At 36.8% G+C, this 12,846-nt stretch overlaps 1 protein-coding gene across 11 annotated transcripts in view; it reads right to left on the reverse strand.

Annotated features, from left to right (window-relative positions):
• The window catches only part of BPTF (bromodomain PHD finger transcription factor), a 57,568-nt gene that overhangs the window by 38,262 nt on the left and 6,460 nt on the right, over nt 1-12,846 (reverse strand). For all 11 annotated transcript variants that reach the window (XM_063352584.1, XM_063352580.1, XM_063352586.1 and 8 more), the window contains exon 2: nt 5,342-6,164. In XM_063352584.1, the coding sequence (XP_063208654.1) occupies nt 5,342-6,164 (823 nt within the window). The remainder of the gene's footprint in view (nt 1-5,341; nt 6,165-12,846) is intronic.

The raw sequence follows: 12,846 nt of genomic DNA on the forward strand, positions 1-12,846 counted from the left end.
AATAACATGCTGTTGCTAAGTTTATACTTTAGTTACTTCTTAAGTCACCAAAGAGGGAACTTCAACCTTTCGTTTTGAACCCCTAGCTCATTACATGATTATTTACTAGACAGATATGCCATTTATACATCATCTTCTATGACCTTACATGCAACAACATGAAGGCTTTATATCGTCTCATCACTCCATGAAGTCAGGCTGTGCTAGTACCCACGTCCAGACAAGCACAAAGGCACAGAGGCTTGTACACCTTGATTAAATTTTGACAGTGATCATCCAAGCGTTTTCTTCTTTTTCCACTTTCTCCCCCCATTTAGCAAGTCTGAAACTGCTACAGCTATGCCAAAGCGTCCAGGATGCGTATGTATGTCACCTGAAAGTCCCACGAAGCATGTGTCTTTTCCTTTCCCATTAGTTCTTTCTATTCTAGTGTTCCATCAGACTGAAAAGCAATTAGCTGTTATCTTCAATTTCCCTATATAACTCAAGAAAAAGCCTTCAGTACCAGTAAAGGCATGCTATATTACAGGCCCATAAAAGCCAGAGGGACGCTGTGAAGAATTAAAACACCAGGCCACAGAGAATATTCTGCAGAAGGCACCTAGAGCTAATCTTCCCATGTGTGATTGGAGACCTACCCATTAAAGAACTGCTCAGATAATATTCTAGAAGCAGACTAAGGTTATCCAGGAGTATTTTATTTCCCTTCTACTTAATTTATGAAGGGTTTTGGGCACAGAATTTCTCTTGAATTAAAGGCTATCACAGCCCTAGTAACAGAAGTTCAGCAACTGGTTTTCTCTTGACAAAAGCACAGACAGAAAATGAAACAGCGCGAGTTTGCTGTTATGCATGCCGACACGCAGCTCGTGTTTGGTCAGACTTCTTTTCAAGAGTGAGGTGTATGCCAGTGGAAGCCTTGGAGTGCTCGTTACCGACTCACTAACTGTCACAGAACTACAGCAGAAATCATTCTACACAATCCTTTTTGGCAGTTAGTTAAGAGTTAAATTAAAAATTAAGAGATTTAAGCTCACTTTCCCTGAAGACCTTCTCGCATGGGCTAAAGGGATGTTACTTTTACCCTTTGAAGAAATCAGAGAGGCTATCATAAAACGAAGCTGGAAAGATGCGAATCTACCCAAGGAGTGGTTCCCAGTGTTCTTCTCCGAGGAGGCAGGCAGCGCTGCCAGCCCGGTGCTGGGACAGGTCTGCTTCCTCTCCAGGGACGCCCCTGAGTCACATTCGTTAAGTGAGGCCAAAGCAAGGGAGAAAAGAACCATATGAATATTTCCTACCTCTTTCAGCCTCCTTTGCTGCCAGGAACTATTCACTGGCAGGCTTTAGAGGCAAGTTTTAAGACTGATAAAAATGACAACAAAGAAGATGCTAGAAAATTTCAAGTGAAGTAACAGTGAAGTGGACACAACCCTTCCTGAATTCCATGCTGATATAGTTAGAAACTGAAGAATTGAGTAAAACGTTTAAAGTAATCTATTCAATCGATGGTCCAAAACCTTTTCAATTAATTGGAGAAAACAGAGGAGGATCCAATAAGCACATAATCAGCACGACAAATCTTGCAGAAAAAAAGTTGAAACTATTTTTGACCTTCACGGATGATACATTCAACTCAGGAATAAGAGTTTGTGTCTTATTTCTGCTTTCAAAATGAAAGCCAAACAATGTTTCATTACCTTCTTTGATAGACATATGACAAATCCAATGCATCTCAGTATTTCTAGAAAGGTAACTTGTGAAAACACTGCAGCAGTTTACTAGGAGAATGCAAGTCAAAGCCCTAAATTTCCTGACTCGTTAACTTGCAGAAATAACCTTCACATGCAAAACAAACGCAACTGACCCGGAGACATCATACTATATTTGCTAACAGCTTGAAATAAAACCTCAGGAATTTATTTTCTCTTGTCTATTTTGGTTTTGTTTTGGTTTTTTTTCATTTTAAATCTTGTTGATATTTGCTGATGGGGACGTATGGAAGGAGACCTCCTCAGTATCCACTTTTCCATCTTTGTAAAACAGAAGAGGTTGAAAAGAGAAACAAACCCACAATGATGGGCTTAGACAAGGCTTATTACCCTCAGGACGCAGTGAGTGTGGAAATAAAAGTAGCAGTGAACAACAGGACTACAAAACCCTTTAAAAGACGGGAAAACCAGTGGTGTGAGAGATTTATAACATTTATAAGGGGGGGAAGTAGTAAAAAGCCCTAAAAACCCCTTTGAAAAATAAAAAAATGCAAGAATTCAGGATTTCAATTCTCTAATCCCCCTGGGCAAGATTTCAAATCGGTGTTTGTGCAGATTACTTTTAGATCTATTATATTTTAGATCTGATATATTTGATCACATGGCATTGGTGAACACATTCTAGTAATTTTAATAAAGCTGATATGATGTCATTTCATGAATCTCAGGTTTTAACATTTGACAGTTACCCTTTAAGTTATCCTTCAGTTATCAGGTGTGGTTTGATCTTGTTCAGTATATATATACGCGAAAAGGTTGGGTTTGCAATACAGCAAGCTTACTGAATCTAAAGGATATTAAAAATGGAAGTACAGTTTAATATCTATGTAAATTATTAAAGTGGATTTTCTTGGAATTTAGTTCTATAGTAAATACATTTGTCCCCTTATGAAGTGGCTTTAGCATAAAGTTTTAAGGTACCTTATGCATAAATTTAATTATGGCAAAGTTCTCTGAAAAGCCTAGTGGAATTGGTCGGTCCTGTACATCCCCCACCGCGCTGCTGAAGAGCGCTACTGCTGCGGACCTACCAGAACTACGGCCTGTCCGCCTTTTCTTCCAATTCCATCAGGAGGATTTCAAAAATTTTTAACCCAAACCACATACTTCAGAAAGAAGTTGTTCTGGAAGCATGCACGGGCACATTGACACTAGCGGAAGACATAATTTCTAATGGCAACAGGGATGAGCAGGGAAAGATGCTTTCAACCTAGATGATCCGCATGAGAATATGAAAGACAGTCAGGAAACTATTAATGGATGAACTGCATTTCTTCTTGTCTTTGTAAACCTAAAAATACTTTTCTATTTATATTTTAAATTATTTTAATCACTAACAAAAAAATCAGTAAAATGGAAAATCCCATAAAAATTTTCCTTTTGCCGTATTGTTTACAGTTCTCTTCTATTTTGATGTGAAATGGAATACTAATGTATTTTCTATTTAAATAAATCCCAATTAGGACACAAAACTTTCATTCATAAAACTTGATTTATGATTTTTTTAAACAAATTATTTGCCCACTGAACTTCTAACAGGAATGCAAAATGATTAAAAAAATATTCAATACATTTAACCTTTGGAGATGTCTTCTCTAGTGCAGCTAAAATCACTACCAATGTGTAAATAACTTTCAGGTGTGTAGATTTCAAAGCATCAAGAAGCACCTGCCTGATTTATTTTCATTTAAAATACATTGAAATACTGCCTGTATCAAAACCTTCTGAACATCAAACATTCTACTTCACTGGAAAAAATACATTGTTTCATAGATCAAGTTTAGTCAAAAATAATTACCAACCTGCCTACATATTGGGGGGGTGGGGGTGGTGCCTATTTACCTCTTATTTACCTGTTTGTCTTAAAATCACCTCCCAAGTGACACTGGGTTTTTTTACGTTAATTCCCAGGCCTCTAATGGCAAGCACAATATAATTGTTCTGTCCGTACAGTCGAGCAGTGAGACAAACCCATCTTTAAACAACCTTCTGCTCAACAGTTTGAAAGGAAAGATATAAAACCCATGCACAGAAGAGACTGTAAGTTATTACAGCACAGGTAACTAGAGCAAAAAGAATATCAGCTACATGCCCTTCACAACCAGGCTTTTTGCAAAAAATCAGACTTTCAACTCGTCTTCTGGAAAAAGAAGGTAGAAAATTACGTGTGAGGCAATGGAAAAATTAGGATATCAACAGCTTCGGGCTGACCATCACATCCTGCTGAAGCATCTGAATGATACACACCACATACTGCATATGACTCAGTACAAACATAGAATATAAAAAAAAAATAAGAGTATAAAAGAGTGCCTGTATCTTTTAAAAGATTACTTGACACTACTGTGGCATTTGTAACTAATCAAACATGGACTCTTCCTTTTTTTTTTTTTCTTTCACACAAGTGTGAAAGAAGAACACAGGAAACAAAGAGCAGAAGTAATTAATACTTAAGGCATCAGCTAACCATACATTGGAGAAAGGGCACTATATTTTAAAGGACTAAAATGAGTCCTTAGAAGTGTCTTCTTTGCAAGACGTAACGCCATCAACAGTCCGTACAATCCCTTTTAAAGACACTGGCTAAGATCTTAATATTCACTGTAAACTGTTTTGTATGAAATTCTGCTAAATTCATTCAGCTACGGCTTTTTTACTCCATAACACTGAATGGAAAATTGTATTTCAAGAAATCCAGTAAAACCTCTTTATTTTCCCTAAATTAACAATATCGTTAATTTCACTTAAATACTATTTCTCTTCTATTATGAGAACAATTACATAAGAACATCCTGGTGTAAGAAAAAACAGGCTTCAGCTATTTTCTTGTGAAAAATTTTGAAGTATTTTTATGATTTCAGATTCAACTTTTCAGGTAAAAAAAAACTGAGCAGAAGCCCTCACTAACAAGGGTTTGATTATTATTAGTGTTTTGAGATACATTAGCACCTCAAGACCAACCGGTAATAGGAAATTGTATTAAACATACAAAGTAGATCACTTGAAGACAGGCATTTCTTGCTATTTTGACTTTGTTTACACCTACAGAAGGGTTCACGTGCAATATTTGCTGCATTTCTAGTTAATAGCTACGGGGAATACCTTTGAGTGCCTCTGACAGTCTTAGCTCCAACGGCAGACCATCAAACCAGCACCAGCATCTACCAGCCAAATACTGCCCAAGCCAGTGACAGCATACCAAAACTAGTCTGCTATACACCTTCTGATCACAGAGAGTTAAACTACTTTTCAGTAACTTTTACAAGAAACTGGAGAGTTCTCATTAAAATTCCCTTTCTTTTCCTCGCATTTGTGTGTTTTAGGCACATTAGAATTAAGCTGGAGGCCCTGGCATTTTTCTCCTTTTTTATATAGATTATGAGAATATTTATTTTGGAGAAAATCGATGGATTAATTACGTGGTCTTTAGAAATCTACTTACAAAACAGCAAGCAACGGTCTTAACTAAAGCAAGAATGATTTAAATGGCAACAGCAACTTACAGTACATAGTAAAAATACATACAATACGGTATTATTGTTGGGAAAATACTAAATTATTAGTTTACTTACACAATGATTCTTCTGTTCAGGAACCAGTATTTTCGTCTGTGCCTGTCATATCCAATAGGTTCATGTCGAATGTACGGTTTATTTTTTTGGATTTCAGCAACACAGTCAGTTACTCCAGGCACCTTATGTGCTACGCAGACCTCACACTGCCATTCGTCTTCTGGCACCTCCTCAAGAGGTGGTTTCACGCACTCCAAATGGTACACAGCTGAACAAGTTTCACAGCAAAGCAAATCCCCAAGTTTGTGACAAACCCTACAATGATCATCATACTGAATAACACCTTCTGACATTAACTCTTCACGTGCAATGTTTGTTGTAAGAAACTGATCCACTAAGAACTGCAGAACTTTGATTTTATTCTCTACTGGTCCATAAGGATAGTCCTCTGTCTCTTGGTAGGGAAGAACATGATGGTATTCCTTGTCACTCTCACAATATACCCGCAGAACCTCTGGCCACGTCATTCCATCTATGAAATACAAAGTGGAATTAACGCTATCTTTGAGGTCAGCAGGTCCAAAGGTAGTATTTGAAGTGTCTTCTTCACGTAAAACTGCTTTTAAAAGCACTATATGCATCTCTGCCATAAGCGTGCACTGCTCTTGACTTACCAGAGCAGCACAGAAGTCCTCAAAACGAAAAGGAGAGAGGCGTAAAACAGTGCCAAAGTTCCTTAGTACCTCATAGATGGCAATAACATTCATTATGTGCTCACTAGGCACCATTAAGTCCTCTGAGGATTTAGGAAACTCCAAGGGTGGGATATCTTTTTCTTCCAATATTGGAGAACGAGGACGATGCACTCTCTGTCTTCTCCTACCTGGAACAAAAAACAACAATAAGAACTTTGCCATTCACACATCAACATGTTTAAACATCTATCATCAGTGACCATGTCAAACTTTCTAAGGATTCACACCTTCACGGTTACATAAATGTGGTAATTCAGCAAATAATCTTATAGTTTAATTAACAGCATGAAAATAAAATACACAACCTATCTGAAGTTTTGCTTTAGACACTTAGGGCGGTTGCATTTCCCGTATAATATACATCTGCTGAACCTCTAAAATCACATCTAGAATTTTAATTTTTTAAATTAGTTAAAAAGAAACACATTTCCCTCAGTCAAAATATTAATTTAGAAATTTTTGTTATTTTTATTCAGCATGACTAGTTTATCATTCCTTCTTGGAATTTTAACTTTAGACTTGAAGAATCAAGCTTCAAACAACAGATATTTTGTATTAAAATACTGCAAGCTATTCTCCTACCCAGCAAGAGTATACAGGAAAGATCATTTCAAGCAGATGTCTTAGGACACCAATTTCAACCAAATTAAAATGCAAAAGAGAACCTAAATCACTCTATCCACTGCTTTCTAACCAGAATATTTCTCCTGGATACCTACAAGCCAGAAATAAAAGTGATATATGTTTTAGGAAAATGCTTCAGAAACTCCCAATTTAAAAAGAACAATAAAAACCCCAAAACAACTGTCCTCGTGCTTCAACAAAACAGGAGAGGTATCCACAGGATAAGGAGGAGATAGAATTATGGAAAGACAAAGCCTAACACAAAAAGCTAACCTAAAGAGCTGTTTCACTACCTAGATGACAAGACACTGAGCATAATTAATTCCATCTCAGATGCTTATTCAGAGGAGATGCTACACTTCCTTCCCTTTAATTCCACTATCCGTGATGCCAAGCAGAAGGAAAAACAAGAGAGGGAAGTTTCTGTACCCAGCACTAGACAGACGAAATCTTTCAATCTTCTATCGAAATGACGAAAGAGTATCCAGCTACACGCAACTGTTTTGCAACCATCAGTTAAAGTACTAGGATGCAGACATTAAACCTACTTCCTTTTTTAAAAAAAAACCCCACACAACCTTGAAGTTTAGAAAATCTCATAAACTAATCATAAAACCATCACCTTGGTTTAAAAACAAGAACTGAGATGAAAACTGGTTTTAGGTCCTCTAAAATTCTGGTCAGCAACTAAATTTCATAATTATCAATTCTAGACAGAGAAGTGGTCAGCAGGACGCATTTTATTCACAGAGAAAATCCAAAGGAAAAATGAAGTTGTCCATAACAGCAACTTCACAGGCACGCTTTAATAAAAAGTGACATGTATTACCCACTGTGTGATCTGAGACTGAAGAGTGATACCACAAGTATTCTGGAATATTAAACTTCACACCAATAATTTCTTGATCAAATTCTGTGAATATCAGACTCTCCAAATAAGCGGTTCAAGAAAATGAAGAGATAAAGTAAGTTCTAGTCATCCTGGATGTTACTATTAGGAGGAAATGGTTCTCTGTAGCATTTGTTCAACTCAACCTACTCCCTCCAATGCTCCCATAAATACAGGAAATAAGTCTAATGGGGAGCGAGAGGAAAAAAAAACCCTAAACGACCTACTGAGGCAAGCGGACACTCAAAGACAGTTTCTGCTGAATCTGAAACCACCACCATTAAACCTTTAATGCACTGAAAAGGAAAAAAAAAAGCTCCCAAAAAGAAGAGCTACCTTTAAGAAACATCTCGATGCATAATTGACAGTTTGCCAAAGGTTTCCAGAAGAAAAATAAATCAGTCATTGAGCCAGTATGGCAAGATGACACCAGATACATCTCTCCCTCTCTAACTGTAAAGAACGAAATCTCATGCAACAAATTAGACACTCTGAAACAATATAGAAGATGAACTGCCAGATGTTTCCATTACAGAAGTAATGGGTCAACATCATCTGCGTATAAAAATAAATTTCCAAGTTTAGTTAAGTTTGAGTTCTGACTGTGGAAAATGCAAGAATGCTTGTATGACTGTCTTCCAATATGCCTCTGCATAAATCAGTGGAAAATGTTTAATCGTGGCAAACACACAAAAACACAGGAGTTTCACAGCCAGGCACAAAGCAAGCGTTCTTACAGCAAGAAACATCCACGTTAAACCCAACTCTTCTAGCATCATGATCCAAAATCACGTACGCATAGAAGAGTTGGTTTAATGAAAAGACCCCAAAGAAAAACACACACACGTGCACACTCACAGATTAAATTACTTTAGGGTCCTGAAGCTTCCCTCAATATTGCAGGACGGTGTAGGAACAGTCCTAGCAGTTGGTCATGCAAGACAACAGCGATGCGGAACAGATATTGTGAAATGACTAATGGCCTTCACAGAGTCCAAGTATCACAAAAAGCTGGCAGAGCTCGAAACTAGGATTCTTTTCAGTGTTTGCAATTGTAGCAGAAAAAGGTGTCTGTCACACAGTAAAGCCATAAAAGAAACTGCACTTCAAGAAAGAAAGCAGCAAGAACGATAACCCCAGTTTAGCTAAATTAATCAGAAGTGACAACCCTCCCCATCCACCCCAGTGATTTCAGGCAAAGACAAACTAGAACGAAGGAATGCTGCTGCAAGAAGCAAAGACTCCTTATTGCCTCTCATTTGTTGAGATTTTCTACTCCGAGAACAAAATTATAATTGTCCTATGCATTATTTTTATCCTTCACTGAAAAACACACTCCCCAGACACCATCTTTGTTGATGTCTCTTTCACAAGAGATAAACACTGGTATGTTTGTTACATCAAACTAACAGGAGACGCAAAAACATCAGAACAAGGCATTCCTAATATTTTCTGAAAAAGTTAAAAAAGTTGTCTACCACTTCCTCTTAAAAAGGAAGCATATTGGTACAATTAGAGGTTTAGAATAAAGGTGTTAACAGGACACAAATTATGTCACAATACCATAAACAGACTATTTCTACTTTGGTGCAAGTACAACGTAACCAATGTGATTGCATTATTCACACCACTCTTCATCTTGTATTTAAATCGATTTACATATTTTCATGTTTGCTCTGGTATAGAGCACAGAAATTTCAAAAGTAATTGTAAAACTAATAGTTCAGACAATGAGGAAAAACATACTGCGTTATAAAATGCCTGCTTCATCTGTCCACTACTTTGTGTCATGCCTGGTGGTACGCAGCACGGCTACCGTCGTACCACTCCACACTCCTGATCCACACCATAAACCACGCTCCGCATCGCAAGAGCTCCAATCTTTTCTCTTTTCAGACACTGAACTGCTTTGAGCAATTCTGCACTGCATATGATCTGGTTGCCAGAGCTAAAAAAGCAAAGTATTCAAAGATGCAGAATATCCCAGACACATTTTTATTGAATGCCTTGGTGGCATAGTATTTCAAATATTTATTTTTTTTTTCTTTCCAATTTCACTTAAAATATCTTACTGATATTTGCTGTACCCAGGTTGAACTTGAAAAGATGATCGGAGTGTGATTTAGAAATTGAGAAATTCCTAACAATTTGTGCTTAAACATATTACTGGTTAACGCATCAACTGCAATCTCAAGAAACACTCCAGATACCCTTAAAAAACAGACAACCAAAACCCCTAACCAAACCAACAAAACCAAGCAGTTTAATCTCCAGTGCAAAAGATGGACATTCTCTGCCAAGATGCTCATAAATCTTGAAGCATTCTAAGTGGCCGTTGAACTTAAATTAAAAGTGTAGGGTAATGGAGTATGATATAATGATGTCAAAGTGCCGGAGTCTCTCTTCTGAGCTGAATTTTTTTGTATTGTGCTGGTTGGGTGGATAACCCCCTCCCTTCCACCCGCTCAGACAGTGGAAGAAAGGCAGTTTTGAACTCCAAATAAGGACTCTAGGCTTGTTTGCAATTCTGATAACTTCTTCGTTGCTAATTATCTGCAGCATGATGACACCCCATACAGCTCACACTCCGCAGAAGCAGTTTCAAGTTCTGTGAAGGTTTTTGGAAGATCACGGTTCATGTTTACCCAACTGTTCTTCAAATAAAATAAAAAAAAAATCCCTCAAATTTTGAAAAAAGTTTTCCTACAATAACCATATCCAACTTTTCAAGCTCTTCACCTTCAAGGAAAAACTTCTCTTTTCCACAGGGCAAACTGCCCAAGGCTTGACTTTGACATTCACTGGCAGGCAAAAAAAACCAAACAAAAAAATCCAACTTCAGTCTCCTCAAACACTTGTACATTCAAATTACTTTATTGTACTTTTAATTATTTTAGAGACTCCGGGATTTGACAACAACTATTTTTTTTTGGTCATTCGTCATGTATTTTGCCCTCCCTGGGGAATTCTGAGTACTATCTGTGAGAAAACTGTTTAAAAAATAGTCAATTTAAGTATTTAAGAGAGAAGTGTAAGCTTGTGTAGACTATGCAATTGATGATTAAACAATAACAAAAATTATTTTGATTTGGGACACTACATATGTGCATTATATTAATATGCATTTTAAATAATATATGGAAGTGAAATAATATAGCAAATGCAGTGCAATGACCACATTGAGCAGTCAACATAGTTACACTGTTGCTCTCTTTTCTTAACTTTATATTACTACATCACCTACTGCCATTAATGTTTTTCAATTTATCTTGGTTATTAAATAACTTTGGGTAAATAATTTTCATGATTTGCCTTGAATAATTTCCCGTTTGTGGAAATGTCTTCTTGTAGCAGCAGGTTTTTTTGTTTTAAGTAGAAAATGCAATATGTACTACTTTGTCTAAAACAAACATCCAGAGGATTCCAGCACAGGTGTACCAGCAGAAGTTACGTCTCCTTTAAGCACCACCTGACTGGCCAGAATTTTAAACTGAATCCAGATGTATCTACTCTAAGTTAAATAAAGTCAATTTATTCACACTGAAGTTTCCCAAAATTACGTTTTTATTACACGTAAATTGTATATTTCTGAGATCATTTCTGCATATTAACCAAATCCCTAGATCAAATTCCACCTTCAAGTTTGAGCCAGTACAAAGAGAGAAAGTGTCCACTTCTATGCCATTCAAATTCCATAGCTTTATTTGGAAGGTTAAACTGATCTGCCAATAGCCTCCTGCTGCCACGATTGGACTATTTACAGGATCCAGAGCATCTTGAGTGTCTCAGCATTATACTTCTATCTAGCATAAACTTCTCTTAAATCGCGTTCCTTCACTAGTTGTCTCCAAAAGTGATGAAGTAGTCTGCAATGGTTGCCTCTCCCTATTTTGAATTCTCTAGTTGAAGAGCTGCCTGTAATTAAGATTAAAGAGTAAACAATTTTATTCATATGGCACATTTAATTATAGATATTGATAATTATAGCCTACACTTACCATAATCTATTAAAATAATTCATATTACAAATATTTAAGCAAAACACACTAACAATATTTGGAATAAAATGAAATTACTGAACTAACAGGCTGAGCACCCAAAACCAGATTTTCTGAAGCACTTTAAAAGGCCCCAACCCTTGCTTTATTATTTTTTTTAAATTTCCATCTATTCAACCTATTTGGTTCAAATGCTGACCCCTTCAAAATTTAGAAATGAAGTGGAGTTTAAAAGGACCAAAAAGCACGTCTCCATTTTCATTCACAGACTGAAAGAAGAAAAGAGAAAGTCTAACTCTTTACCACAGGAGGATATGGAACTTAAAAATACTTTAACCATCTTTAACATATCTTCTGGTTGATATAGGCTGTTTTAAAACAGAGTATTTGAACGAACTATTTACATCAGTGTCCAGAATACAGAAAGTTTGTACCATGACTAAATAATGATTTCCATGCTCTTTGTGCTTCAATTACCACACACATGTAGCCTAAAAAAAAAATAATCACAAAAATCCAGTTTTTCCTTGTCTCACTTATGTTACATATCCCTTCACTCCAGTTGCACAGTACTAGTAAACATAGCGTTTCAGCCCAATATATTTCAAGTAATGGACTGGTGGACGGACGTCCTACATAACAAATATTCTGCCAGAACCACTGTCTTGTTTAAACAGGGAGAGTAGCATGACACTAGTATAACCTAAAAAATAAACACTGGTTCCAGCATTTCTTGATTAGAAAGCTGACAACTGGTCTCATTTTTCTTCTCTAAAAACTTCCTCATAATTTCTCAGCACTTGGGCACTAAGACTCCAGCCTAGAGCTCCTGTTCAAGAGTTGCAGTGGAAAGGATAAACTTGATAAAGTATAGGGGAGAGAAAAGACAGACCGAGGAGTTTCAGAGACTTCAGTAATCTATCACAGGAGTGGGGCGGGGGGGAAATAAAAAAAAAAAAAAAAAAAAAAAAAAAAATAGAACACACACCACCACCCTCCCGCCACACTCCACAAAATTGACCCCAGCAAGTGAAAAGATTTTCCATTTTCCCCCAATAAGAGATTAATTTTTGGCTTCAAGTGCCACAAATCAAGTCAAACTACACTACTCTTACATAAAAGTCCATCTTTAGTAAAATAGAACTGGGTTGGTTTTGTTTTCCAGATCATGAGTCACTACAGAAACTTCTCAACATAAAGACCAATTGGCAGTTATATGACGTCCTGGAAGCACGAGTACTCCTTAGAAAAGATGCCCTCTCCTATGTTTTCCTTCCTTCTGGAAATTTTGGCTTTTGA

This window comes from Chroicocephalus ridibundus, chromosome 14 (genome assembly GCF_963924245.1).
Source record: "Chroicocephalus ridibundus chromosome 14, bChrRid1.1, whole genome shotgun sequence".
Lineage (NCBI taxonomy): Eukaryota > Metazoa > Chordata > Aves > Charadriiformes > Laridae > Chroicocephalus > Chroicocephalus ridibundus.